We start from the raw sequence: 25850 nt of genomic DNA, 5'->3' as shown, positions 1-25850 counted from the left end.
AGTTAGATTGGATTCGTTTCAAAATATTTGCCATGCTGTTTCCGCTTGATCTATAAAATAACGACTTTTCAACTTTCAAGGCCTTGTGAGGAGAAGCCCTGATTGCAAATCCAGAGTGAGGCAGTGTGGAAAAAACCTCGTTACATCCATGCAAAAACTAAATAAATAAAAACGAAAAATAAAATCCCTCTTTGAAGGTCTCAGTAAGGTAAGCTGGCCACGTGTCTAGTTTTGCGCAACTGTAAGCCTAAGAGAACATCACTCAAGAGGAACGTAGTGGAATGCATCCCGGCTTTTGGCCTGAGCAGGACTATCCAGTTGAATTGAGGGAATGGATAAGAACAAAAACCGAAAAGCGAACACATGGCAAACAAAGCAAACATTATTTGTGGAGTTGTTATCCGTCAAAAGTTGTCAAAGGCAGATTCTCGTTAATGTTAATCACCATCTTGATTCGCTCCGAGTTTTAATCAGTGGTTTATCGAAACAACCGCTGACACAGAATTTTTCTGGCGCTGCCAGAGGTTTGGTTTCACCAAAAGAGGGTTTTAGCAATAAAGTCAGTCAGACGATTGAGTGAGGATAATGAACATATCTACTAGGATGGACACTGGCTAAAACTATCTATATTTGTACTTGATTCAGGTAGGTTATTCCACTAATTTATCATGGATGGCGAACATTTAAGCGATGATTTTTTCCGTCCGTTTACTCACATGGAAATTGGATGTACGCAGATTTCCAGTTTGAACATAACAGGAAACAGATGCAAATGAATTATATATCTTCTTTTCATTTCTTGGATTGATCCTTGCAACAAGCCATTTTTTTTATAAAATTAAATGGGTAATTTTTTAAAGTTAAATGTTTCATTCTTAGTTCTTTGGATTAGCTTTTATTAGGGGAAGCCGACTGAGGAGAGTTTAATTCGTAAATCCGCAGATGTTACCGAGTTACGAATCCGAGTTCCTTCTCTCGACCTTTATTTTACCAAATATTTTAGAGGTCGTAACTAATTTGTGACACCATTCTGCACGCTGTTGTTAATGCAAGGGGATCAAAAACTCATTTCTTGGGACAATTTTAGTTTTTGAGGGCAGGCTAAACAACGGCCATCTTGTGTATACATGAAAACCACACTGAAAATTAAAACGTCTTCTCACATTCATTGAGGGAGGGATGTGGGATTGTTATCGTGTTGTAATTTAACATTTTTTAAAACTGCCCTTGTCTGTTTTGTTATCATCAATATGCTTTTAAATATACCAAAAAGTCTAAATAAACAAAACCGGACAAGCAAAAATTAAAGTTTTCTTGTATTAAAATTTCCATTAGTAGATAAAACAGGCTTATATAGAAGATTAGCGTCTCAAAGTTTTTTCATTAAGGCGTAAATCCTTGGCAAATACACCAAATAAAAGATATTACGCAGATCTTAGTGGAGTTATATTCTCCTCCATTGTCGGAAACTTTTTGATGTACATCGCTGCACGCAAATGCAGATGTTTCGCCAATTGCTCAAATCAACGATAAAAGCTCGTAAACAGTTGAGGCAAGGCTCTTTCATTTATTTAATGTTATTGTAATGAACTGAGAATGATGTGAATTTTAATTGTGGCGTAAAATTTTACAGTTTTTATTACGTTTTATCTTCAAGCGAGATCATTTTAAATTTTTGTTGGGCGTCCAAATGAAATTCGCTCGAAAGCATTCAATTGGTGCGCTGTAGAAATAACTACACGACTACAATAACAATATACAACAACAATTAAATTATCGAGAATAGGAAAGATAATAAGAATTGTTTTCCTTTTTAATGCCGAAATTCATGCATACACAACGATTCACGAAACGCTCACATTACCGATTTTCCGTATCATTTTAGAAACTTATCTCCATGCTATGGAACGGAAAGGATATATTCAATTCACTGGACTCAGACACTGAGTTTTTTATGCGGATCCGATTTCAATTATGAGTAGGTCGCATTCGAAGATGCGGCTTCATTGATCTATAAAATAATGGAGAGGAAAGAACGAAACTGGCGCGTTTTGAAAAGGTGCGCTTAATTTGGTTCAAAATTGTATATTTTTAAAACCACCCCAATGTTTCGCTTTTTTCATTAAGTAAAGTAAAGCGTCATCTCGCACGAAACGATATTTGTTCTCTATTTTTTTGTCTTCAGCTCTGGGTATTTTAATCTTTCTACCATAGATTCTGTAATATCTTTATCTGAAAATGTTTTTAAATTAAGAATACCGCCACCATTCGCTTTTTTCCGTCATCGAAAACAATTACTCCTTGTTGTGTGACTTGAAAAAGGCTTATTTGTTTTCGATATCAATGTGTTATATGTGTGGTTGGTAGTTTATGTTGCAGCGATCAGTATTATTTGTAGTACTAGTTATACAAGTGTTATTATTTCAAGCTTGTTCCGGATTTGCCACATTTTGAATAATTTTTAGATGTTCCCTATTTGGAGTTCTGACTCAGGGCGAACCCAAACGACTCGATCTGTCGTGAAGGTTGAATGCAAATACTAGTCATTTTCATTTTGGTGAATAAAATGTTTTTTTCTTTCCATACTTATGAGATCTTCCATGTTTATGACAAGGTGGAGGCCATTTAGAAAGGAGAGTATTTTCGATCGAAATCATCAATCATCACCAGACGACCATCATAATTAAACGCTTTGAAAGTTTGAAAATTCGTGATCTAACCGACTTCCAAGACCTTTCAAACTAGTTTCCTGGAGGTTTTTACCATTTGGTTGAGATAAAACCGTTGAACGTAAGGTTTTTCACAAAAGAGGTTTCCATTTGCAGTGACGCATGACTCTCCTGCAGTACTTGTGAACTGACAGCCGCCTCTCATCACTCTGGCGAAAGTCCCAAGCCGCGAGGTGAAGAAGGCTGCTGTATTTGCATGCTACTTTTAAATACCAAACTGGAAACGGAATTAAAGATAAACGGTAAAATTTTCTGACCTTCGTTGCGAACGGGACAAAAGCAGTCGCTCTGGAGCTACAATAGATGCCCCGAAAATTGCCAATAGAATTTCCGAAAACTTTTTGCTCCATCTAGTTTCCAACCGAAATTTCTGTGTTTCGACAAATGGGCCGCGGCTCCTAGTCTCCTGGAGAGTCTTGACTCTCGAAGCTCGCTCATGCAGCAAGTGGATTCATGACGAGATTCACTGGCATTAACAAAATTTGAAAGTTTTGTACCTCACTTTTTTTATCACTTGATTTGCGAGCTGATCTTCAATTCCACGGCTGCATATACATACGTATGAGCAAAACAAAAAAAAAAAAAAGAAAAAAAGGGAAACCTTACAATAGGATGGGAGGTCATAATGTTATAGTTGTTGGTTTATTATAATTAAAAAGAAAAAAACGTCCTTTTTATGAAAGAAAGTAGTAACCTTTTCGAAACAGCGTTGGAACTCAAAACACAAAGAAAATTCTGTGACAGGAGTCTAAAACCCAAGAATCTCCGGACAGTATCTTTCAAACTGTACTAGGTCGATAATATCTAAAGCGTTTGTACGCCTCTTCAGTTATTTTTAAAGCAATGCATTTTGTGGAAATGTATATGACTCAATTGTGTTCAGTTTTTACATATATCTGTAAGTGAGTTTTTGTGTTTCAATGTTTAGTAATTTACCACAACCGGTCATAAAAATTCAACTCTCAAATTTAATGGAATCTTGACATCTTTCTTTCGGCATCAAGTTCATTGAAAAAAAAAATTAATAAATAAAAGCACCAATTACGTCCCAGTCTCGTCCGTAGATTTTTTTGATATAAGTGCCATTTTGTCCCCAAATAAATTTTTACAGATTTACATGTAAACTTCGAAAAGGTCAAACTTTATAATTTACTGATTTTAAAATGGCCATATTCTTTTTACCTTGATCCTTTGATAAAAACAAATACCATGTAAATATAAAAAAGTAAGTGAGAAAAAAGATGCAAATTAGAAGAAAGTGCTTTGGTCCTTCATTGAAACTTTAGTATTTGCCGAGAAACAGATAAAGAAACCCTTAAACAGAATGCTTGTCAAGTCATTCTTTGGCAGTGCAACACGGCATTTTCCGACTTCTCAACAGACACTCACGCAAACGGACGACATATATAAACACGAAACAAGTATGTTATGCCATCATTTATTCAAACATAGTCGTAGATTGCGGAAAAAATCAAATAGAAACACATAAAATTAAAACTCTTAAGAAAAGGAGTTGTTTTCATTTCTCTATGTAGTAAATACAGACTATTATCTTTTTGACAAAGTAATAATATGGGTTATTGATGTTTGTCAAAGGAGGAGGAAATAAGGGAAAAAGTTGAAAATCGTAACTAACGAGGAATAGCATTAGCTTATGGAAAAATTGACATGGTCTGCTTTGAATAATTTTTGAAAGGAGGAACGAAAGCTTAGAAAATTTAGACTTAAATACTATGAAGAAAATCAAGTCGAGAAGACATTTTACGGTTACAGTGTAACATTGACAGAAGAATTGTTAAGTGTCCTAGTAACAGCTTAATGGTGGTGTCCGTGCTGTTTTGTAGCTCATAAAACTATGAAATGCTGCGTTTTCTCTGGTTTGTTTGTAAAATATATGTGAAAAATAAAAGAAGTATTTGTACAGTATGTTTTCAACATTTTGTCTTCAGATAAGATTGAAATAAAAACAAATTTTGTTGATTAACCGCGATCAATAATGGAGACAAGGCTTATTATTAAAAGTGATTGTTCTTCCAAATATGGATATAGAAGAGCAAAGGTACAATAAAATAGCTTTTTGTGTTTCGTAGCGCAGCTTGTTGTCCTAACTTTCCGGCAAACAAAACGGAAACCTTGAATACAGTAGAAACGAGACGACATGGAAATTTTAAACTGGAAGCGAATCTTGCAATAAAAAAAGGATTTGACGGAGTTTGTTCTTGAAAAACATCATTAATACAACAAATGAAGGCTACTTTAACCAATCACTTTTTCACAAAGAGGAGTGGGAGTAGGAATTCCACTGCTTTTTGGAGCATCGTTCTTGTTTAATTCCTAACCAAATATATCTGATAACAATAAGCCTTAAATAATACTTTTTCTTTAAGCTACCAGTATTTTTGATTGTGCATGTCCGGTCGCTTCTTTAGCGGAAATACGAGAGCAAATATTAATCATTTACGAAGATGAGGTTTCAATCTAGGAGTCTTTTTATTTGTTTTGTTTTGTTCCTTTTACATTAACATTCAATAAAGAATGGTGATTTTTCGTACTTCGTTTGGAAATTTGCATGATAAGTTGACATTGTGTTATTTCGCCCAAAATTGTTTTTATTGCTTTTATTGTTGTATTCACCACACATTTGAAAATTTGCTTGCCGAACACGATTGGAAAAATCCAAGCTGAAATAATAATAATGATGATGATAAAGAGCTCTGAGAAGTGTACTAAAACGTTTGAAATCTTTTCATTGCTATGTTGGCCAAGCTGTGATTTTAAAATCTCACATTTTATAGAGGAGAAACAGATGAATGAACTTGAAATTATAATTATCTCTGGAAGATGCCGCTCTGTGCTTGAATCTGAATATCAATCGCTCTTTAGATTCAAACGCAAGGACAATGTCATCAGTCTGGGGACAGATATCGACATTAAAAATCGGCAATTCGACAAATATTCTTTTCACATTAAAAAGCTGTGCAATAAAATGTCCGGCATGTATGATCGATTTGGTCGTCTCATTTCCGATGTCTTCTAAAACACGGAATTGGTTTGCAGCGTTTGTCATATTAGCAAGGTTATTCATTACAAATGGTTTTATACTGAGAAGAAAACACTTTTGATGACCTTAAATTTGACAGCGTAATAAATTAGCAACATATGTCAGAACACTTTTTCCGGTGGATTCCACAATATAAACATTACTCAAACCGAACCTGATTACTGCCATTACCTCTGAGAAAGGACATTCTTTGACCCTATTGGGGCAACGTTATTGACCTCTTCCTCCCCGACAGAAACAAACAAATTGCAACGCTAGCCGAAGAATCCATGAAATTTCGACAGCCGTGTTTGTAGATGCTTGTTCCAAATTCTGCCGCGTTGCTTTAGTTTGGTATACAAGGTGGGTTTGGCTTTGTGTTTTGAAATTCTCGTTTAATTTTCGTATGTTAGCAGAGAGGGTAAAAGAACCGTATCGGGTTTGATAGGCGTTAAGTCGGCCCGCTGTTCGCCCTTTAAGCTGGAAACCAAACACTGACAAACCGATAACACTGGTTTTTAGTTAAACAATGTTCTTCCCGTGTTAATAGAGAAACCTTATCACTTTCTGTGTGCTTTTCTTTGTTTGCCGTTGAGCCTAAACGAGTTATGTTTCAACTAAGGAGTTCAAAACATAGCATTTGTTAAGAGCCTTGCAAACATTTTGGATGAGGCAAAGACCTTTTTGACCAGGGCTCACAAAAGCGCGCTTATAACTGAGAGCACAGGCTCACATACAAGTGCAAAAGCAGACTAATGATCTGTAGCTGGCAAAGGAGTTGAAACTCAAGTATTAACAGTTAGAAACGTGTATCTTGTGTAAATCCCGCTGACCATTTTTAACAGTTAGAAACGTGTATCTTGTGTAAATCCCGCTGACCATTTTTTAGATTTTAAAATTTTGAGGCAGAATCAGCGCGAATGGGAAATATACGTTCAAATGCAAATTGCGCATTTTTCATCGTACTCATCACGCTCGCCCCCATTTTGGACAAAGAATCTAATATCTCTGACGTCGGATGAGGGAAATATCATTGTTTCATACCATTACGCAGTAATTGGTAAATCTGTCAAGTGCGTTTTGATGATTAGAAAAAGCAAAGACGCCTGCAGATATCGCTGTCAAGTTTTAGACATAATGAGTTATACCTACGGTTGCTACTAAGTGCTGCTGGCAAATATGATCAATGCAATTAAGGTGCAAAAATGGTTTCCGAAATTACCACAATAAAAGTTAAGTGTTATTAATTCTGACAAATGACAGCCTTAAATATGTATGGCAGATTTAGATTTTTTTGTAAAATGAACTTTCATTTAACGAAATCTGTTTTCCCTCTGAAGATTCCCACGTAAATGTTGTGCATTTGGTTGGCTATTATCTTTCGACAGAAACATTGTGCTTGTCAGAAGTTAGTTCAGTTCGCTATTTATGACAAACACACACTGCAAAAAATATGCCAAGAAAGTATAAAGAACCTTAGCCTTGGTAAAATAGGTGTGTATTGATCGTATTATTATTATTATTATTACGTATGTATCACCATATTATTATTAAAGGGGTAGTGTTACCTATTTTTAGTATCACTTTGAACAGCCGAAAAACATATTTGTATCGATGGAAACGCAAAAATAAAGGTTCAGTCTTGCTAACAATAACCCTACTAGTGCACAGAAACTAGTATCCTTCATCTTTGGCCGCGGATGGCTTGAATAGAAATTGTTGCACCTTGATAAAATTTCAAATTCTCCCTTTGTATCTTGAAAAAATTGCTAAAAATCGATTATAGTTTGTTCTTCCTCGGAGAAACCATTTGATATTTTCTTCCCGGTGCTGTAATAGCCATTTCATGTTCGATAAAAGGTTCTTTGTCAAATGTTTGGACAGTTTTGACCAAAATACAGCAGAATCTTATTGAGAGTGCCCCTTCAAGAGGGTTAGTTTATAACGAAACTGTGGTGTTGCGTCCGAAACGTCAGCACTCGAATCTCTTTACAGTGATCAAATTATGATCTTAGTAAGAGATAAATACCGAGAACGGAGGTATTAATCCATATACTAATATACTAATATTAATCCATATACATCCCGAGGGCCTACGGCCCTCGGGATGTATATGGATTAATACCGACGTTCGAGGTATTTATCTGACTTATTTCATGAAATTATTCCTTTGTTCAAGGGGACAAACGCCGGCTAATAAGTACCGTCACACTTAGGTGAGAAACGGAGAACAATAGAAGCAACCTGATGTGTGCGTTTCTCGCAGTACTGCTAATGTAAATGAGGGATTTTTCTGTATAAATCCCTCGTTTCAGTTAGTTTAATATTCATGAAGGATGTAAGTTAAATAAAGGATGTTGAATAACAAAAGAAAATGTGTCATTCATGAAATAATCACGGTTCCGTTGATAAAAAAAATTATGAAACATTAATTGGTGGCGAACCGACGATCAGCCACTGTATGCTTAGAATATTAATGCGAAAATCCTTTTATAAGCTTTAAGACCACAAGCATTTTAGAAATTTACTCGCATTACCTCTGTATTATCACTGAAATTTATATTTATATACTTGTGGGTCTGTTGAAAGAAAATTTCCGGGTGATATCATGGAAAACATTTCAAATTAAACAATGCTTCTCATTTCTAAAGAAGGACTGAAAGAAGGTATAATTTAATCATTCAAATATAATCGACTTTTTCTTACAAATAAAGGTTGTACCACTTTTATTTCATAGGAGACGGATGAATACCTCCACTTCACAGAGCATGCCCAACAGCACCTCGGAAATGATTCTACCAGCCACTTCGATTCTAGTCTGCAAGACGCTCGCGACTGCACTGCTAATGGTAGCGTCCTTAGTTGGCAACGCGCTGGTGATATGTGTCGTCCTGCAAAGTTTACGCATGCGCACTGTCACTAATTACCTGATCGTGAACATGGCATGCGCAGACATGCTCTATACCCTCATTGCCATGCCTCCCTTGTTTGTCATGATTTTTGAAGGATACAACTGGGCGATGGGCAATCGCGGGCGTGGAATCTTCTTCTGCCGGGTCGTCAATTTCGCTCAGTACATGCTCGTCCCCGTTTCGGTTCTAACCTTAGCGGCCATCGCATTTGATCGTTTCTTCGCTATTTTGATGCCTCTTAAACGCATCATCAACAAACGTGTCTTCTACTGGATCTTATTGGTCATTTGGCTGATATCCATTGCTGTGGCAACGCCAATGCTGTACGCTTTACGCGTGATCGAAGGCGACGCCGGGAGCTTGAGCTGCGACGAAAACTGGGCGCCAGCATTTGATAACGAGACGGCTCCAAAGATCTACACGCTGATGTTCTTCTCAGTAGTGTTTTGCCTGCCGTTGTGTGTGATAACCGTGTTGTACACAATTATTTGTCGACATCTTTGGTTCACGAAGATGCCCGGTGAAACAGAACGAGAAGAGTCTAAAAATCTAATCAGGCGCCGTAATTCACGTAAGAAAGTCGTAAAAATGCTCATCGCAGTAGTCGTAGTGTTTCTCATATCTTGGTTGCCATTACAGGTCGCTAGTTTCTTGTATTCCTATCAGAACATGATTATTTCTGAGCCGCTTTACTTCGCATGCGAGTTCCTCATGCGTTCCAGCTGTGCTCTCAACCCAGCGGTTTACGCTATCTTCAGCGAGAACTACCGGCAGGGTTTTAAGTGTGCGCTGGTTAGATGTTGCTGCTTGAAGTTCTCGGGTGTTCAGAGGGGGAGCTCTTTGTCCTTGCGTCAACCGACTGTTCCCACTGTTCTAAGGAGTGAGCATGGTTTCTCGAGACGGTACGGCAGCGGCAAAAGTTGGAGGGAGACTGGAGATGAAGAAGAGCATAAGTTTTAAGGCACAATCAGGCAGCAAGACCTGGAAACCTGGGTCTGTAACACCAGCGCCTCTATAACAAATCTCGATCAATCAATGTACGTTCGGTCAATAAATTTCGGACAAAAAAAGTTTCGGACTATCATTTTATCGGGACGTTTCAGACGATAATTTTTCTCAACAATTTTCTGACAGGTTAGGGCGCTTAAATTTATTGAATACAGCTTCGCGTAAACTGTCCAGTTTGAACACAACAATTTACCCGACCTATTTTGAACACAGCCCTAAACGCATTGAAGAGTGCATGAAAATTAACTCTAAGCGCCATTTAACCATCGATGTCGCTCCAGCAAATTTCAAAACAAAATAAATTTGTTCTCATAGCCTGGAGTTAAGCACTGTGGTAAGTCTTGTTTGATGTAAAATATTTTTAAATTGCAGTAATTTGAACATTTTCCTTAATATACAAAATCGAAAAAGTTTAGACGGACTGATACGATATTATACGATATCAGTTTTTTTCGTCCGAAATGTTGTGTCCGAAAATTTTTGACACTAAAGCACGTACGAGCATTATTCAGAATTTCTGTATGTATAACAAAGCATACCACCTGTATACAGCTGTACATGAAAACCAAAGATTAAGTAGCTAGGAATAACATTATGCCAACACTTTACAAAATAACATTATTAAACAGGTCTGAAGGTGGGATGTCGTATTCTAGAATTGCTCAATACTATAAGTGAAATAAAAAGTGAACTTCACACAAAAAAGAGAAAATGAATTTCAGTTTATCAACAATACCCCCACAAGGGAGGAGTCGTTAAATAAAACCGATCTGTCTACCGATTTGAAAAGTAGGGATACCGTACGGTTGCTGAGAAAGTATATGTATTACTATGCAACTTATAGGAAAATTTGGAGGTATGAACCACGCTTACCAGAGAGGAAAGGTGAACCCAACTGTGCTTGGTCATAACTTTAATGAAGCTGAAGTAAAAGTACGCTTTTCAGACGTTCCTAGTTGCAAAGTTTTCTCAGTTTGCATTGTTATAAATATGGCATATATATAATTTCAAAAAATTCCAGTACCTAAAATGTTGCTAAGTTACGTAACACACCGAACAATCCTTGTAAACCATATATAAGTGGCCTAAAACCTAATTGTTATCCACATGCTGTAAACTGATGAAGGTCTAAGACCAAAACGTTTTTAAATACATTTTTATTTTTTAGCTTCCAAAAGTTGTCCGTCCTTTGACTCTTTTAACTGTATATAATTTTTTTTATTTTATATGTTTGCATTATTCTGAATTTAGTTTGAACAAATGTTAGCCATTTGTCCGAATAAACGTTCCACGAGAGACGACTTTGGTAATAAATCTTACGGGGCGTAACGAACATGCGCAGTGCGTTTCATTCAACTCTATCGATGGGAAATGGCCTGGATACCAGGCGGCGGGTTTAACGGGCTACGCTCTCCTTTTCCCATCACACTCCACGCTTCCACCCCCAAGCAGTCTCTCCTGAAGACTGGTACGAGTATTACCCCCTCCATTTTGAAAAATAAAATTGATAGGAAGCAAAGATTTGATGATTTGAAATTTTGAACAACAAATTATTACACAACTTGTTGCATGTTGGTTTCTACGCATGCGCTTACCCCATTACTGGCCGCCACATGCATTGCAAAGGATTTACGTCTTAGGCTACTGACCTAAGGGGCGTGTAATCGTATTTTTTAAGGTTTCCACACAATTCATCTGTCAAGTCTTTCCTGAACTGCGCATGAACGGTTTTATTTACATCGGTATGAATCTACGGCTGAAAACGCGACGCCGAAAGAGAAAATCCACCAAGTTACAAAAATATCAATATTTTCTTGGTGTCTGAAGTTCACAATCTCTGTAAACTGTAAATAAATTTTTACAGAGGCAGTATTCTCGATCAAACTTCCTGAATAAAGACGATCTATTTTGCACCATGATGGCAAAGATGTAAAAATTCAGAACTGACACGGTAAAATAAATCCCCACAAGTTGGTCAATGGTAACGTGCACATAGAAGTGGAAACACTGTTTACTTTCCACTAAAACATATGAACCGTAAAAAAGCAATATGAATCTAAAACGCTTTGTAGTTGTTAACAGGGTGATGACCCACCTGCCCGCACTGTAAACTACCTGCTATGATCAACAAAAGACCACGGAATCTTATTTATTTCAAGCCGATGAGGGCAATCTAATTTTCCACTAGGCTAACAATGGAATTCCGAGTCCAAAACAGTTCATGTTCGGGGCTGACGTCTTTTACAGACAATCACATAGAACGTTCCGCAACGTTTGAAAAACTTCATAAGCGGAACTTGTTTTTCAGACGTAGTTAATAACAACGCAATATTCTCGAGACGTAAAAGGATGAATGCTGTTGCTAGACCACCTTTTCTTAACGGTCTTTTAAGTTGTTTGAACCGGCTTTTTTATCTTAAGTTTATTGTTATGGTGTGCGGTTTCTTATTTGTTTGAAAAGATTAAAAGGCGTTTTTGTCTAACTGGTAAAATGTCAAAAAATTTGTCACCCAGAGAGGATTTTAAACCTTCAGCTTGTTCTTCGAGAAAAAGGCATTACTTGGAAGGTCAATGAAAGACAACGAACAAAATGTGAGTCTATCGATTCCATCACTAAACAACAGTTGCAATAGATATCTCCTCCTATTTTTCGAGATATTTTTAGAGGCGATCTGTTCCTCGCAAACGACACCTTCCCTGACACTCTCTGTGAAATATTCATGCGAACCAAGTGAGCGAATGCACAGGGTCATGGCTTTGGAATGTGAAGTTGATTAAATAAGACTCCCAGATAAGACACGTCAAATAAAGATACCAGAAAATTGTCAACCATTTTGGTGAGCTCGACAAACCTCAACGGGGACTTCTTTGGGGTTTTGAAGTTTCACAAGGTAAGAATAACTTGAAATATCATCCTTGGTTTATCAATGTATATATTGCTATTAGCCATAATAACTAAAACGTTTTGATTCAACCTGCCTTCCACCTGTTTTGGGCAGTCATGTTGTTCTTTGTGCAAACCGCTGGAGTTTAAGAAATGAGTGTTTTCCATTGACGTAACGGCAAATCGTTCTTAACCTCTGCCACTCACAGCATCGTAAGAACACAGGTATCACTCCCTGCATTCGATATCTCTGAACAACGTGTTTAGTGACACTTTGGAGGACAGGGCAGTCGAACAATTGTTAGTCAATATTTATCGCAATATTCATAACATTTTGATTTTTGATCACGATTTTACCCAGTTGATAATTAGTTTTTGTTTAGCCTCAACAAGAAAGAACAGCTCGCTATAATTACAAATTTCCCTCTTGGTTTTTAGGAAGGATGGAAAGACTTGTCTTCGTTTTGGCTTTGACTATAAGTGGTAAGTACCCATGATATTTTCAGGAACGTACCGGCTTTTAGTGTAATAAATCTCGTTTTGCTCAATAGTAATTATGCTGTTTTCAATAACAACATAATCAGTTATATGTCTGTTGAGACGAAGTTGTAGACGATACAAATTTTACGCTGGGCACTCGTTCTCTGGGAGTTGGCCCGTCTCCGAGGTTAGCAAATCGAAACATTGACAAGAATGAGTAATCTGTTTGTGACATCTTTTCTAACGTCTTCGACTAACGGTATTATTTTCTATTTTAAATCCTGAACGATTAGCTTTTTATAAAGAAGCTCTGATATTTTACTGTCTTCTACACATCGGATGGAAATTACTTTTCTGCCAGTCTTAAAATAGACACAGTTAAATTTCTCAGGGTCATAATTACATGGAGCATGGCATTTTAAATGGTGTTGCTTGATTGTAATAACATTAATTTATGAAACCTTTCTCTTGCTAACGTGATTTTCGTCTTCGCAAACTCTTGATACCTGAAAGCGTCAAACGCCTTGACACTGAGATCTTAGTTTGACTGTTTTCTCGAAACGACACAACCGAACCTATTTATTTTTATCACAAAATGGCGTTGCAGTTCTTCAAGCTACCTAGCCTTACCGACTGGACTAGACGGACACAAAGTCTAAACGGATATGAAACTACCAGTGATAATAAAAAAAGTACCACAACTGAGGTAAAAGATAGGATTACTGAATTCTGGGCCACAAAGATCCAAGTAATCATACGGCTATGGTGGTAAATTTTTTTTTCAACATCTCTGTACATTGTTTGTCGTGATTTTGAGCGTGCGACGCAACGCCCCTCCCTCAAAATCATTGTTCTGTTGCAATTTTACAATGCTGTGTACGAGATTTAAACTTCTCCGTCTTAAGGACATCGTAAGACAACCTGACAACTGATATTTCACTCATGACCGTAGGGTCCAGTAGTTCAGTTTGTAGTTGATTCATTGTTTACTTTAATGCTGAGTTAAATAAAAACCTAAAATAAAACTTCCCTCTAAATAGGTTGTTTTTGTTAGAACAGTCTTTATTTTCCTGACAAGTTAAATATTAGTCAATAGAGACATGATATTTTTGCTTTACAACCAGAAGCATTGGCGAGTGATTTCATGTTTACTAAACAATATCTTACCCGCGCCCTCACATCACACCCAGTGACGTGATAACTAAGGCTGTTGACCTAAGCAGGTGAAAGTCGAAATTCTGGTGAACATGTTCTCACACGGCATAAGCTGTTGCTTTGCTGCCTCGTTTTCACTACTGAAACCATTTTCAAGATCACAGATTAAACAACGAGTTATCATTAATGATCTAAATAGGAGTTAACGTTTATGACATGAATAACAGTGCGTTTCATCAGTTCAGTGGGGCATGCTCTATATCCGGACCACCTCGAAATCTTGCACTTTCCCCCGCATCTAAAATGCTGAAAGAACTCGATACTTTATGTTGGCCGTTTGGATATTTTCCACACTTGGCAATGCAAACTTCTTGGAAAGTTTCCTCAATATTTCGCAAGTAATAGGTTCAAAAAGAAAAAAAATACATGTCTCCTTTAGATATACCGTAATTTCAGTGACTGATTTAATAACCTTATTTGGTATGGTCACATTTTTAAACAAGGATAGCGAATTAATACCAAAAAATTGAAATGTCTTTTCTATTTTTTGACACAATTTCCGGCTAATTGTGTAACTAAAAAGGTCTGAACAAGTGACCATCAAGAGATGGTTTGAAGTGTTCCGATTCTTAAGCTTTCCAAAACTTTTTGATTTCACTGAGTCGCAGGAAAATCTCTGGAAAGAGGATCTTAGTTCCTGAAGTTACAAGTCTCTATTGCCTTTCGGAAAATACTAGAGGATTGCTGTCCAAGATGAATGAATTTTTTAACGTTACAAATGTTTACTGTGGCATTTTAGTGAAGAACTCGAATATTTCCGTGAGGTGAAACAATCCACTGAGTGGCCTCTATTTCAAATACAAACACACACACAAAAAAAATGCCGAAACAGCAAAGAATTGGGAAACGAGACATAGTTTGCCTTGATCTTTTCCCTTTTCTCTCGTCACTTTGGTCCCATTCAGCCTCTTGAAGAAGAAGGGAGAGAGAGATGTCTTTATTTGGCATAGCACGCACAGGACAAAATTTCAAATTTCATAGAGCCAAAAAAGATGATATATTAAGTTTACCATTCAGAGCACAAACGCCTAGGCATGTCCCACTCAGTTTTTTTCCGCTGGACTTTGTTCATCTTGTTCTCTAAATGCACTTTTGGGTTTCGCCTAACTTGTCAATGGTAGGCAATACTTTTTGAAGGGCCATTGTTCTGTTGCGGAAATGCCTCAAAGCTCCTTCAAGCATGGTCTCGAAAGTTATTCTATTTTTTTTTACTCTCTTCCCAGGGGCACTTGCGTCATGCCGACACCCTAAACCTGGTCAGTTTTTAACCAAGAAACAGCAAATTCCCAGCGTTGTGAGCGGCGCCTCCTCACCTAACATGGGAATAGACAGTGAGTACATTTACCAATCAACCACGACTCTTCCACTTGCAGAGTAGAATTCTTTAAATCCGCGTTGCAGGTTTCACAGGAACAAGTTTGTACCATATTTTGGAAGCTTTGGTTCAGTTGACAAAGCATATTGGAATTAAGTTACCACGAATAGCACGACCACAGAGATAAATGTTCTTGAAAAAGTTATTGATATGATTCAAACAATTTTGTTTTCCAACAACAGAACGCCTTGTTGCCCACATACAATTCAATGGTACCAAAGGAGCCGTCGTGGAAGATTCCTCTGGCTATGCTAACAATGGCATCATGCAGGATGGTGCTATCGTTGTGAAATTTCCTGATCCTGCTTACAAATGTGAAAATGCTGCTTACACCTACTGTGGTGATATCCTCTTTCACGGTGACACCTTCCAGGCCAAACCCAGGGAAGGCGTGACTGTAGCTGCTTACATCAACTTGAAGGATATCGAAGGTAGCCGATCCGTGTTCGACACCATTGGCATCAGTCACCAGTGCGGACAATTCCACTTGGAGGTTAACTACGGCTCTGTACGTTGGTTCCACAGAAACGAGACTCAGCACATCATCTTCAGCTGTACGGCTGAGGGAAAACAGGTCCAAAAGGGTAAGATATTTGAGGGACGCACGATCAAATGGTTTTATCAAGTTAGCCTTTTGAAATTCGAAATGAGAAAACAAGCAAAAGCAAGTGAACAACAGACATAAATAATGTAAAACACACTTCGCACAATTGTAAAAGTCAAACAGAACCTTAGGAACAAGATATTGCCAAAGACCAAGAACTTTCGTTTGAATGATCCGATGCAAAGGTTTTTATCTATTGACAAGAAAGCAGAACCAGATAAAAAGACTCAAGGTGTTTGTGTTGGAATGAAACGATCTATATTTGAAAGCACTATCCACGCACTCTTTAGCCTATTCTTAACAAGCAATATAAACACACGAACTCCTACTATATAGTCCGTAAAAAAAGTATTAAGCATTGGTAAAGCAAAACAAAACCAGTCTTGATCTTCTCATGGAAACAGGTTTCTGCCTTATTCTAGTTAAATTTGCGACAAGAACCACACAAACAATGTTTTGAAATGTTTTGGTCGTTCATTTATGGACAAAGTTTACCTGCTGGAAAAATTAAAGTAATCGAAAGTAAGATAACAGATTCAGCTGTAACACGCCAATCGTGGGCTTTCAGGAGTCCCCAGGTTTGAGATATGCCCTTATCTTACCCATTCTCTTTGTTTTCGCAGATAAATGGACTCACATTGCAGGCACCTATGACTCAGCCACTGGCAAGGCCAAGATCTATGTCAACGGTGAGCTCCGTAACATGACTATTGGAGGAGGTCTTCTGTCCAGGGACTGGCTGTCACGTGCTGGAATCGGTGACCACAAGGCTGGACGTCCTCTTATGGGATTCATCGATGAGTTCAGAATCTACAACTATGAACTGCCCAGGGCTGAGATCGAGACTCTCGCCAAAGAGTGTGTCGCAGGTATTTTGTCTTTCATTTAGCTCGTTAAATGCGTAGTTTATTGGTTTACTTTAAACGTGAACTAAATACTAACAGCTGCCCAACAACAACAAATGAGACGTCACGCAATGAGTTATCGCTACTAACACTGTGCGACGGTCCGGTATTAGAAAGCCAGCAGTTTCGTTCATTCTGGTGGAGCAGGGTTCGGAAATTTTTTTCAACCAATCACAGAGACCGAAAACACCAAACCAAGTACAAATCAAGGAGAGAGTATGAATGGTTTCAAGTTGTCGTTGCAAGAAATACGGATTCGCCATTTAAATTGCAATACTGTCGTCTCCACTTTACATTGTGGAAAATAAACATTCAGCCACATCCATAAACATACCCACTTCATTCATCCACCTCTACTACTACTATAAAATAATAATGTTGATCATAACAACGACAGTGATAACGATAATAATGATAAATATAATACTAACACAATTGAGGAATAAAAATCTTTATTGGGAATTCTCAAATTCATTAATAATTCATCAAAAGAAAACAAAGAAAATCACTACCGTGACCGTGGTTTGGATATGTGATCCTAATTACCATAAAATTTTGCCAACTTTAACCTTGAATTTCTCCAAGAATTATTGATCATTTGAGAAGCCATATCAAACACTCGAAAGTGTGTTTCATCAGATATCCAAACACCTCGAAGTCGTTTAAAGAAACTCGGCTGCGCCTCGTTTTTTCAACCTACTTCTCAGTGTTTGGATATCTGATGAAACACTCTTCCTCATGTTTGATATATTACTTACCAACTTCACCCTAAGGACTACCAAAAATAAAATAACTTATAAATGACAGTAATGCTAAGTCTAATGAAAAACACCGTGTAACAGAAAATAAAACACTATATCCAGAAACAAATGCTCAGTCCATTAATATATTCACTAATTTACTTACGCTGACATTCATTCACCATTCATTCATAGGTGGTGCTGCCTCAACACCAGCGCCCACCTTAAATCCACAACCTGCCACGCAGACCCCTCCAGTCCAACCTGACATCGCTAGTGATGCCGAATTTGGTCCTAAAAACAAGAAACATCCTATTGGCTTCAGAAAGAGTCCTCAAGAAGCATCGGTTGAAGAAGCTGTATTAAAGAGATCGTCCGTCCAAGGATCACGCACTGTTAACGTGCTGTAAACTGAACAACCATGTGATTGTTTGACGTCACTCATGGTTATACCACGTGATACTAGGGTTACTATCTGAGAGCTGATAAAACTGACAACTCGAAAAACGTTTCCTGCAAACCGTTCAAAGTGTAAAATAGAAGTGCTTTATTCGCTGTAGTCTACGCTGCTGATTGTGTCGATTGCCGGCGAGTGGTTTTAAGACTAGTAATGTAGCATGGCAAATCCAGTATTTTCATACTGTCAGTCAAAAGAGGTTACATCGTTGGCCTTAAAGCAACTCGTTTGCCATGATGTTTTGAGTGGCATTTAAATTTGCAAGCGGGAAAGAATACTCTTCCTCTCGCAAATAGCCGTATTCGGCAGTACCTGTATCGGCGGACAGTTTTATTTCATACCTGTTTCTCACGATAGCTTTCTATAAAGCAAATCAGAATTTGTGATAATTACAATTCATGTACAGATCCCGTGTAAAGCAAGCTGTGATGTTTAATTTTCCTGCGATCTTTACTACTTGATTATAATGTTAATATTATTTTATTTTGGATATTCCAGGCTTTATGTAAGTATAAGAACGAACAAGTGAAAGCTTTGAAAGAAATGTTTGGATTAAAAGAGCTAGGAATAAACATGGGCAGTGATTATGTTAACATGTCTGCAATTCTGTTTTATACCTTTAATCTTCATTAACGGCTATCGATCGAGTGCAGTAACTGCGACGTATGGTTGTGTGCGCGAAATGAATTATGAGACATCTGGGGCATCCAATGAGAACATGGAACCTACCTTTGTAATGACATCTGCAAACGGCCAGACTTTCTACTCTTTTCGGATAAGGACGATAAACCGTAGATCACAACACTTGTTCCTAATAATCTGTGGGACGTTAAAGAACCCACACACCTGTTAAAAAAGAGTAGGGGAGATAGTCCCCGTTGTCGGGGTCTATCCCTATCTCTGATTTCATTTGTCTTTGACATTCATGCGTGAATAAAAAAATTGGACTGATAGCGGCTACCAGTGGCGCCATAACATGCAGACGACCGATCTCACCTAGGCTGTGAACAGGCTCCCAAGTGGGGTATAGAGCGAAGACAAAAATCGCACTTTCCGCTCGCCCGGCTCGCAGATTTTTCTTTTCTCCCGATACCCACTTGGGAGCCTGTTCACAGGCTAGATCTCACCCCACAGAAGAATTGTAAACTGCCATTAGACTATGTGATATTTGCGGGCGTATAAAGACATTACAAAAAAGGAACCAAAATCGTCAAAATTATGTTTTCTGTATTCCCACATCATTCGAACGCCTATTCAAATACGCGCTACATAAATAGGTAAATTATTATTATTAATTTATGTACGCTAACACAGTTTAATCTGTTCGGATTCTTCAGCTGAAATTTAAATTGTGAAAAAATTGGATGGAACGGAATCTCATTCCCCAAATTTACGAGCTGATGTCGACTTCGATCCGAAAATGTTCATTTACCCCTCAGAAAACAAAAGGGATTAGTTTTGCAGCGTCGCGAAAGTTTGAGCCGACCTTTCGCTGAAGAAATATAGCGTTTTCATTCACGTGACTACCGGCCATATTGGTTTACTGAAACAAAAGAAAGTATTTGCTTAACAAATAGATTCCAAGTTGCCGTGCGTCTGTTCAGTAATAGATCACAGATGTAATCAGTAATCGATCTACTCTATCAGAGATTTGTCCAAAAAAGTTGAGTTCTAGCCGTTTGCTATGCGACTGAGTTCGGCAGTTTCCTTACACGCCCTCCTTGCACGACCATGGCAGACTAAAATAGACAATACACGCTCACCAGGTTATATAAACACTAGTTAGCCTTATCTGGCAAACCAAATAATTGGTAAGTAACATTAAAAAGTAATGTAGGGCAAAAAAAAAAAAAAAATGCTTGTTCTAACAGAATTACATTTGACAGGTGGTGCCCCTCTCCTTCCGCTTTCGCCAACCAAACCGCAACAAATCGGTCTTGCTGACATCCCTAGCAACATGGGCCCGGCTGGAATGAAGAAACGACCAACCAAGAACAGGTTCGCTAGTCCTCAGGAAGAATCGGTTGAGGAAGCTGTGCTTTAAATGTAATCCGTGGAAGGATCACGTGCTGTAGAATAACTTAATGACGTCGCATATGGTCACATCACGTTATTCTTGGATTATTGGCTGAAAGCTAGTGAATTTGAAATCTGAAAACCCTTTTCTGACAAGTCATTCAAAGAGTATTTTGTTTTACCACTTTTCGTACGACCGTCGGAGTGGTTTTTAAAACAAACTGTGTTTTACGGCGATAGTATAGTAAGTCCAGCTTTCATTTGCTGCTGCCAGTGAAATACACTGAAAAATGTTTTCTTTTTTTGGTACTGTACATCTCTAGTCCTTCGATAACTCCTTTGGTACAACTGGTGGATAAACTGACGGGCGTCAAAAATAGTCGTATAATTGAATAGCGGAATTTCTCTCCAACGAAGAAAAGAGGTAAAGAATTTATTCATGTAACTGTATCAGACAGTTTTTATTCGCATTATTTTCTCGCGAAAGCAATGCATACAGTGAAAACAAGACTTGTGCTAATTTGAAAATCGATTTACAAATGTCCTGTAAATTAATGCACGATTTTCTACTTATGGTAAGTTTAACTGGATTAATACGAGATTGTTGGTACGATTTAAGCTTTATAGATCAGGCTTTGTTGAAGCCAACAAGAAGGAATACAAGTGAAAACTATGATTTCAACTTCCAAAGTACTGTCGAATTAAAATTAACTGGAAGCTAATAAAGATGGGTAGTATTATGTTATGTCTGTGGTCTTGTTGTATTTATTATCTTCGTTTACAACAATCAATCAATCAACAACTTTATCAATCAATCAATCAATCAATCAATCAATCAATCAATCAATCAATCAATCAATCAATCAATCAATCAATCAATCAATCAATCAATCAATCAACAACTTTAACAATCAATCAACAACTTTATCAATCAATCAACAACTTTATTTAAGTCTCAAATCTTAATAGCCGAGCGCAAGTGCCCTACTAATTGGGGAGACTAAAAAAATATAAAGTAAAATCTATTCAACTGAGATTAACTAAAGTTAAGAAAACCTAATAATTAATTATCATTAATTAACACCTAAAAAATTATTTAATTGACAATCAACTAGATAGTTGAGCAGCAAGAACAACGCATGCATCCGTCGTCCAACAGAGAGTTGACGTCAAACTTTCTTATAGCGATTTTAAAGCAGTAACAAGTAGCAAGAACAAAAGCAATTACTTTATTAGTTGATTTTAAATTAAGAAAATATTCAACCCTGCAAGTAGGAGAAACGTGCTTTTTGTTTCGGGTGGAAGAACCTAACGATAACAACAAGACGAGAAATCTAGGCTATCGGGCGGAGAGACGTTGCCACGCAATTTAAATTATTCCTACAGTTACAGGAGAAATGTATCCCATCATATCCAAAAAACTGACCAAACATTTATTTTCCTAAAAGAAAAGATAGACCCTTCAATATTTGAGGGGCCGCTTTACCTAGTCCCACCGGCTTTCTCCGGTTTTTTGTCGCATCATCCGTCGTTAGGAGTATTTTCGCAGAGAGTTGATGAACCTCCTTGATGTAAGCGTGATCAGATGATTTGGGCTGCTGGCCACTGTCACCCAAAACCCTAATAAAAGTGCAGTTAACGCGGATGATATTTGTTGGATTTCAGCAGCGACTTTAAACACGAAATTCATTTCGAATATCGCCTGTGCGCAGCTACCGACGATCTCACGGGGATATGATTTGATTAAGTTATGTAGCAGCAGGAACAGAGCGCATGCGGTGTAAAGGGTTTGGAAATGCGGTTGAAACTGTTGTGGATGCCTTACAACATGTAGCTCTTGCAGTGTGTGTGTTTGCTTGAAACCGCCAGAATCTTAATGTTACCGTATACCTTCAGAGTTGTCTCGTGTCCAAGCGATGTAGTACGTCCAGTTTAAACTGTAGATACCTAAACCCATATGTCAAATTAAAGCTTATAGAGCTGGCTATCAAACTATACCAAGAATTTTGAATTCTATCTACCAAGAATTTTATTTTTCGCTAATTTAATTTGCTCCTCAGTTTCCGGACCCAAAGCGCTAATAAACGTGTCTGTGTTTTGCCATTTTCAATCGCAGTGGAAAATTACAGAACATTTTCGAAATAAGATAAAAAAATGTGGAGCGATTGTACAAAAATCGCTCTCGGAGAAAAAATATTTCGAAAGAAAAAATTAAACTAGCTACTGTCCAAATTTGAAGGTAAACGAACAAATTCCCTTTGAGTTTTAGCTCTTTAAAGTGTCTCCTCCAAGTGAGAAAATTGTCATAGAGTTACACTAATATTATTATTTAATATTAAATCTAATAATAATAATAATAGTAATAATAATAATAATAACAATAATAATAATAATAATAATAATAATAATAATAATAATAATAATAATAATAATAACAATAATAATAATAATGATAATAATAATAAAAAGCAACTTTAGGAGTGGAATATTTCATTTGAGTAAGAGAACTGTCTGGTCCCACTAGATTGGCCAAAAGGGAAGGGTATAGAAGTAGGGCCTGAGACCTGCCATTGAACATCATTTGCTCTTTGCAAAGCGATCCGCTCACCTTGGCGTTATCACAAATGAATCTGAAATCTCTCACATGAGAAAAGTTTAAACATTTCAAAATATTTCCTGATAAATTTTCTGTTCAATTTTGTAGAGTTTGCACACGTGCACGAGATGAAGTAGGGTCTCACTAATGACTCTACAAGACTAGAGAATATTTGGGAGTTGCTTGCCTTGGCCTGCTCCCAAACTAGGTATACTGCTTTATGAGCTAAGTAGCCTTGCATGGTGTTTCAGTTGTGACGGAAGGCTTCTCCCACGGCTGTGGTAATTGGCAAAATCATTTCTGACATTTTAGTAATCACAATCACAGGCTTCCACTAGAATCAGGAGACCCAGTGCTTCTACATTTGTCATAAGTTGAGCATTGCAGTCAATCCTTTCTGGAGTAGATTTATTAAATTTTAGATGGGACTCAGGGGACCTTTGGAATGCACACAGTTCAAATACTCAATCAAAGAAGAGTAATTACCAATAAATCAATATATTTCATACCTCTTCAAGGGAAATTCTAAGACCTGACATTTTCAGGAAAGGGTTCTCAACACGACTTCCTTCCCATCTGAAATTAAAAAAAAAAAAATTGAAACAGCTTGAATGACTGAAAAGTGTCTCCGTCTTGGAAATGACTGCTAGTTGTAAAGATGCATAAAGGCAAATAATACTGGAGTTGGTATGGCTTAATGCATCAGTCAATTCCAGTAGTACAGATAGCCCTGGGCATTAGTTAAGCATTTGATCATGTTGTAATAGCAGCCGGGGGTGAAGCATTTGAATCTTTAATGCCGCCTCTGCGGCCTTAGGCCGGGCATTTGCCTACCCCAGGGTGACCCCAGGCAATTGACGACCCTTGTAGGTTTGGTCTCGCATGTGGCAAAGGATACAAACATGGCGAGCCCATTGAAGATTTCGTTTGGAAAAAAGAAGACTAAATGAAGAAAATATTGAACATAATAATAAACCAAGCCAACTCTCAAGCAGTGTTGTGTGGGCAGTTAAATTGCATGTTATAATAGGAAAAGTGACATTACATTGAAGCGAAAGGACGACACCTTTTTTTTAACAAGGATTATAAAATCTTGCAACGGAGCAGTGTCGATTTGTGGATGGGCCTTGGGGTGGGACATTCGCCTTTTTCTTTGGCAATTTTGGATTCGGCGTTCGTCGTTCTGCATTCTGTGCCGTATTTGAAAAAAAAGTGACTAAGATGGGATCTATTAAATTAAAATTATATCTGTAACTTACGCAAGGTCCTGATAAGGTAATCAGGTGACATGCTACAGTTTCTATGATTCCACAGTTCAACAATTCTCCTTTTCCGAATTTGAAAACCCGGCCCAGTAAACTTGGCGCAGCTAGGCATGAAGGCACGCAGTCAGCGATCTCGTCAGCTACGGAAGGGGTTCATGAGATGGTATCCCAGAAAAAACTATGACGGCCATATTTAAATACCTCAATTATTTGCAAAAAGGTTCCAGCCTCTGGGGATCCAGTTTTGAAGAAAAACTTCCAGATTTCTTCAACTATTCAATCCGCCATTTTGAATTGTTATTCATCCAGTCTCGCTCGGTTATTCAGACACGACAGATGGTGGGGTCTGGCGCCGGGTCGGTGTTAAAATACCTCGATTGCTTGTTGTTAACATTTTCTTTTGCTGGTAAACGTTGCAAGCGGTACAGCAGAACCAATAGAGTTCGAGTGGTGTCCTGCCGATCAACTGTTAAACTAAGTTGAAGAAGAAGACCGAAGAAGGATCATTGTAATATAATCATATGGGTGAACGGATCGCTAACTTTGATTTTCGAGCGCCGAGCGGTAAGGTCGGAAAATATATCTCAAGAACTTTATAGGCTCTATAGACTCAAAATCACAGTCTTAGCGATCTCTATACAGTAATCTGTGATTTCACTCATCGAAACTGATGAGCTGGCTTCAGGCATTGATTAACGACGACACATCGATGGTCCCGGAGCAAAGTGATCGAGTTTGTACAAATTCTGGGCTTGCGATCGAGTAGGCGTCCGATCGAACACCACAATCCAAACACTGTCAGTCGGGCGCTGTTGATGCAAAGAAAACGGCGATAGAATTATAAAATCAAATGGTTACTTTTCTGCGTCTATGCATAGCAAATGTCGTGTTGGCGACTTGGCCGGAAGGGTTAGGAAATCAAAATATTTATATATTTAAATTTAAACTCCTTGCATTAATACGGGTCCCATGGTGTAATGGTTAGCACTCTGGACTCTGAATCCAGCGATCCGAGTTCAAATCTCGGTGGGACCTGATTTTTTTTTTCTTTTCTTTCTTGCTTTTTCTGTTTTTGTTTTTGTGCATTTGTCTTTTTTGTCATTTTTTTTCTATTTTCCACTCATTAAGTACATAAATTCGTTATATTCCCGACTGCAATCAGTATGAATAAATAACTGAATAAATAAACAAATAAATATACGAATCAGTCAATATTCCTTTTTTTTTGTTAACACTTTTTTTTTATTTCAGAAGAAGAATTGCCTTTATTTATCATTTTGTTTTAAAATAAGCTGTTACATCAAAAGGTAGGAGATCCAGCAAGCTCTGTTGAGCTTTTTAAAAGATCCCCGCTTAAGTTTATTTAAATATAGATATGTAAATCAGTTAATAACAGAGGGCGGACTTCTTGTTTTTCATTACTAATGGAAAAAAGCTATTTCTTGACTAACATATTTAATACTTATTGTAAACAAAACGATTATGAAAGATGATCTTGAACATACTCTATAAGTTTGGTTTTGAATGTATTAAACGAACTTATGTTTCTAATTTCAATGGGAACGAGCTGTTCCATGTAATTGCTCCCCTAAACCTTATAGCAAATGTGCCATAATTTGCTCTA

At 37.6% G+C, this 25850-nt stretch overlaps 2 protein-coding genes, 1 long non-coding RNA gene and 1 other non-coding gene across 9 annotated transcripts; 3 read left to right on the top strand and 1 right to left on the bottom strand.

Annotated features, from left to right (window-relative positions):
• Positions 1-451: 451 nt before the first annotated feature.
• On the top strand, positions 452-12353 carry LOC146467687 (RYamide receptor-like). Of its 3 annotated transcripts, none has more exons than XM_085125205.1 (2): positions 452-645; positions 8507-12353. In XM_085125205.1, the coding sequence occupies exon 2, from the start codon at positions 8514-8516 to the stop codon at positions 9639-9641; it is 1128 nt and encodes a 375-aa protein (XP_084981331.1). In that variant the 5' UTR covers positions 452-645; positions 8507-8513; the 3' UTR covers positions 9642-12353. The 3 variants fall into 3 exon arrangements, with proteins under 3 accessions (XP_084981331.1, XP_084981332.1, XP_084981333.1); XM_085125206.1 differs by lacking the exon at positions 452-645 and adding an exon at positions 5862-6132; XM_085125207.1 differs by lacking the exon at positions 452-645 and adding an exon at positions 5862-6132 and having other exon boundaries at positions 8484-12353.
• Positions 9478-25559, bottom strand: LOC146467684 (uncharacterized). Its single transcript, XR_014867620.1, has 3 exons — positions 24221-25559; positions 23471-23537; positions 9478-9612 (listed from the first exon to the last, which is right to left on the bottom strand). It is a non-coding gene; the product is annotated as an uncharacterized LOC146467684 (long non-coding RNA).
• On the top strand, positions 12484-21109 carry LOC146467686 (uncharacterized). Of its 4 annotated transcripts, none has more exons than XM_085125211.1 (6): positions 12484-12580; positions 13012-13056; positions 15492-15599; positions 15826-16227; positions 16871-17116; positions 20236-21104. In XM_085125211.1, exons 2-6 carry the CDS (start codon positions 13017-13019, stop codon positions 20391-20393), a joined length of 954 nt encoding a protein of 317 aa, XP_084981337.1. In that variant the 5' UTR covers positions 12484-12580; positions 13012-13016; the 3' UTR covers positions 20394-21104. The 4 variants fall into 4 exon arrangements, with proteins under 4 accessions (XP_084981337.1, XP_084981335.1, XP_084981338.1 ...); XM_085125209.1 differs by lacking the exon at positions 20236-21104 and adding an exon at positions 18088-18942 and having other exon boundaries at positions 12489-12580; XM_085125212.1 differs by lacking the exon at positions 12484-12580 and adding an exon at positions 12760-12873 and having other exon boundaries at positions 20236-21109.
• On the top strand, positions 25190-25261 carry Trnaq-cug (transfer RNA glutamine (anticodon CUG)). The gene has a single exon. It is a non-coding gene; the product is annotated as a tRNA-Gln (tRNA).
• Positions 25560-25850: the final 291 nt, after the last annotated feature.

Source organism: Pavona decussata, unplaced genomic scaffold (assembly GCF_977016875.1).
Source record: "Pavona decussata unplaced genomic scaffold, jaPavDecu1.1 SCAFFOLD_134, whole genome shotgun sequence".
Taxonomy (NCBI): Eukaryota; Metazoa; Cnidaria; class Anthozoa; order Scleractinia; family Agariciidae; genus Pavona; species Pavona decussata.
Note: the sequence above shows the minus strand (reverse complement) of the source record. Positions and strands in the feature narration are given on the sequence as shown.